General features: G+C 44.6%; 1 protein-coding gene across 1 annotated transcript; it reads right to left on the bottom strand.

The window, feature by feature from the left end:
* On the bottom strand, nucleotides 1–2,217 carry LOC112295600 (uncharacterized). The gene is made up of 4 exons (XM_024547394.3): nucleotides 1,507–2,217; nucleotides 1,060–1,298; nucleotides 588–736; nucleotides 1–474 (listed from the first exon to the last, which is right to left on the bottom strand). The coding sequence occupies exons 1-4, from the start codon at nucleotides 1,662–1,664 to the stop codon at nucleotides 256–258; spliced, it is 765 nt and encodes a 254-aa protein (XP_024403162.1). The 5' UTR covers nucleotides 1,665–2,217; the 3' UTR covers nucleotides 1–255.
* Nucleotides 2,218–2,565: the final 348 nt, after the last annotated feature.

Below are 2,565 nucleotides of genomic sequence, written 5' to 3'. Positions count from 1 at the left end.
TTACATAAAGCTGATATCTTCCTTAGCATGAGTTGCCCAATTTATTAAACCTCAGAACTAGAGAACAATATGGCAACACAATCCAATCAGAATACTCGAATGTCGTAGATCAGAAGCATGTACCAGTACCTACAGCATTAAGTGACCTCAAACTGCAAATAACCTTGATTTCTACTAAACAGACAACCAGTTCCGAGAGTCGAAACAAAAACTGAAGAAAGATGATAGATTCTATGATGTGATCAGAAACAAAATTTATTGCTTCTGTGTTAATGATTCTTCAAGTTGGCAAGTGGACAAAACATAGGTACTGTTCAGATGAGGCACATCTGTCAGTGTTTTTTGAATTGCATCCAGGTCGGTTTCTTCGAGTGAAAACTGATGGTCGAATGCATGAACAATAGAATCCACGAAAACCTCACGTGAAGGGAGGTGGTCCTTCAAGCGGCAAATGAAATCCGAATGTTGCCGATTCTGCCAATTGTAGTACATACGAGGGGACTAATCAGAAGGGCATAACTGCAGAGCCTCGAAGATAACAAGATAAATTCAGCATGAGATGCACAAACAAAGATCACAACACTTACCACACGATATGCAGGAGCCCTATCCGGGTGCCGCAAATACGCCATTCGAGCATCTTGGTAATCCCACAAGAAGGATGTGTGGTGAAGAAATCGGCCCCTAGTGATAGACTGAGCGTTGCCGCCGAACTTCCTATCACCAAACACATAATCTGCGATGTGTAGGTACACAACGCGTCAGTCATTGCTTTGTTCATACTTCACAAGAAATTACTAGAAAGACATAATGAAAATGAATACTATTGATGCATTTGAGATTTAGCCCCTGGGAGCACAAACTGGAGTACGGTTCAAATTTTAGAGTTTATGACGCGCGTCGGTACATGACAGATTGTTCGGTGGGGTTTGAGCAAAAGCATGTTCCATTCCATACAACATAATTGCAATATCCTTTAATAATGATTTGAGCATCTCAAGCATTGGGAATAGAATTTGTTTGCGAAAAAGTTAATTTGAAATTCTTTAGAAATCTCACCGTGCTCTCGAAGCTGGAAACCTGGAATTGATCGAAAAGCAGGGACGTAAAGCTCCTCAGTCCAATCCATGATGGGCCGAGGATACAACTTCGGAATAGGAACTGAATCACCCCCACAGATCAGAGTTACAAAGACTGTATTTTCGTCCACTATGACCGTGCCTCCACCACTGAATCGACGAATTACGGATATACCATCTCGAATCACAGCCTTCACATCCAGCAACTGCTCCGGCTTCCTGCACCAGGAGCCGAATTCGGCGAATGTGGGTCATGGGTTTCCATCCCTGTATAGCAATGAGTAGGACCTACGTAAGTTCACTGCCAACATCTCCCCGCCCGAATTAGATCCTCGTTACCACTCTCACTCCTCCATCAAATTCTAGGGGTACTGCCATGTACACTACAAATTGTGATTAAAAGAGTGTGCAGGAGGAAGATAATTACCCTGAGATGCCCATAACGATTGCTGGGGGGCTGGTACCCTCATTGATAAGACACCAATTTTGCGACGTGGTCCGCAGAAGCCGCTCCTCCAGCTTCAACTGATGAAAGATAGAAAATCCCTGGAGGCGTAGTAAGTGCATCGGAGGTCGTCTCGCCATCTCTCCACGTCTCCAGCTCTACTCAAACTCTACTGTACTCTCTTCTCCTCCCGCTCCCCACACGACGAAACACCCAAACCCCAAAACCCCGCAATAAAAAAACCTCGACCTAAAGAAGCACAGCTGGGTAAACCCAAAGAAGAAAACTTAAATCGAACAACATCACAGACTCCGTGAAGTTCTTCGCCCTTGCGGGGATTGTGCTCGCTGCACGCACATTGAGAGCAAACATTGCCGTTTGGCGTCCGTTTTCCCAGCAATTTCGATCCTGATCGCATCTCACAGCTGTGGACTTAGGTGTGAACAAGGGCAAAATGCCTTGCCGAGCGAAATGCTTCGACAGAGTAAAATCCAATTCTTAACGATACGTGAATTTACTTCGGAGAAGTCCTCTTCCGTGAATTCCGTCTTCGCCGAGCATGATATCCAAGGTTGGGATTTTAGGGTTTTCCCTGCTGTGGTCAGGGATGAGAAGAAAAGAAAACATCCTCACTCGTTTGTTTCTATAGTAATGTGGAAGGATTTGGAAGATGGGGTTTCAGTGGAGAGGCTCCTGGAGCCTCGTAGAATTGTGTCGCAGAAACCTCCTTTCTCAATCGACTGGCTCCGCCATCGTGGGCCGTCGGATAGCAGTTTTCACTCAGATTCAATCTCAACCGTTGATTGGATTTCTGGGAACTGAAGGAGGGAAAGGAAAGGAAGGAGGGGGGCAGGTTGGGAACTTTGAACCCATTCCTCATTTGGCCCGCCCAGATCCACATTGACATGGGTGCTGAATTTTCTTCAGGGGCTGCCTCACAATACCACTTTTCAACCATCACTCTTGCTTCAATTTTTTTTTTTTTTTTTTTTTTTTTTTTTTTTCCATACACAATGGCGCTAATACATTTATATGATATTT

This window comes from Physcomitrium patens, chromosome 2 (assembly GCF_059467195.1).
Source record: "Physcomitrium patens ecotype Gransden chromosome 2, ASM5946719v1, whole genome shotgun sequence".
Lineage (NCBI taxonomy): Eukaryota > Viridiplantae > Streptophyta > Bryopsida > Funariales > Funariaceae > Physcomitrium > Physcomitrium patens.
Note: the sequence above shows the minus strand (reverse complement) of the source record. Positions and strands in the feature narration are given on the sequence as shown.

Bases quoted from the DNA above. Each gene is read 5' to 3' on its own strand.
- LOC112295600 (XM_024547394.3), bottom strand. From the start codon at position 1,664: ATGGCGAGACGACCTCCGATGCACTTACTACGCCTCCAGGGATTTTCT. The intron at 1,299-1,506 runs GTAATTATCTTC...CTCCTGGTGCAG, and splicing joins ATCGTTATGGGCATCTCAGG to GAAGCCGGAGCAGTTGCTGG. The intron at 475-587 runs GTAAGTGTTGTG...TACAATTGGCAG, and splicing joins GGGCTCCTGCATATCGTGTG to AATCGGCAACATTCGGATTT.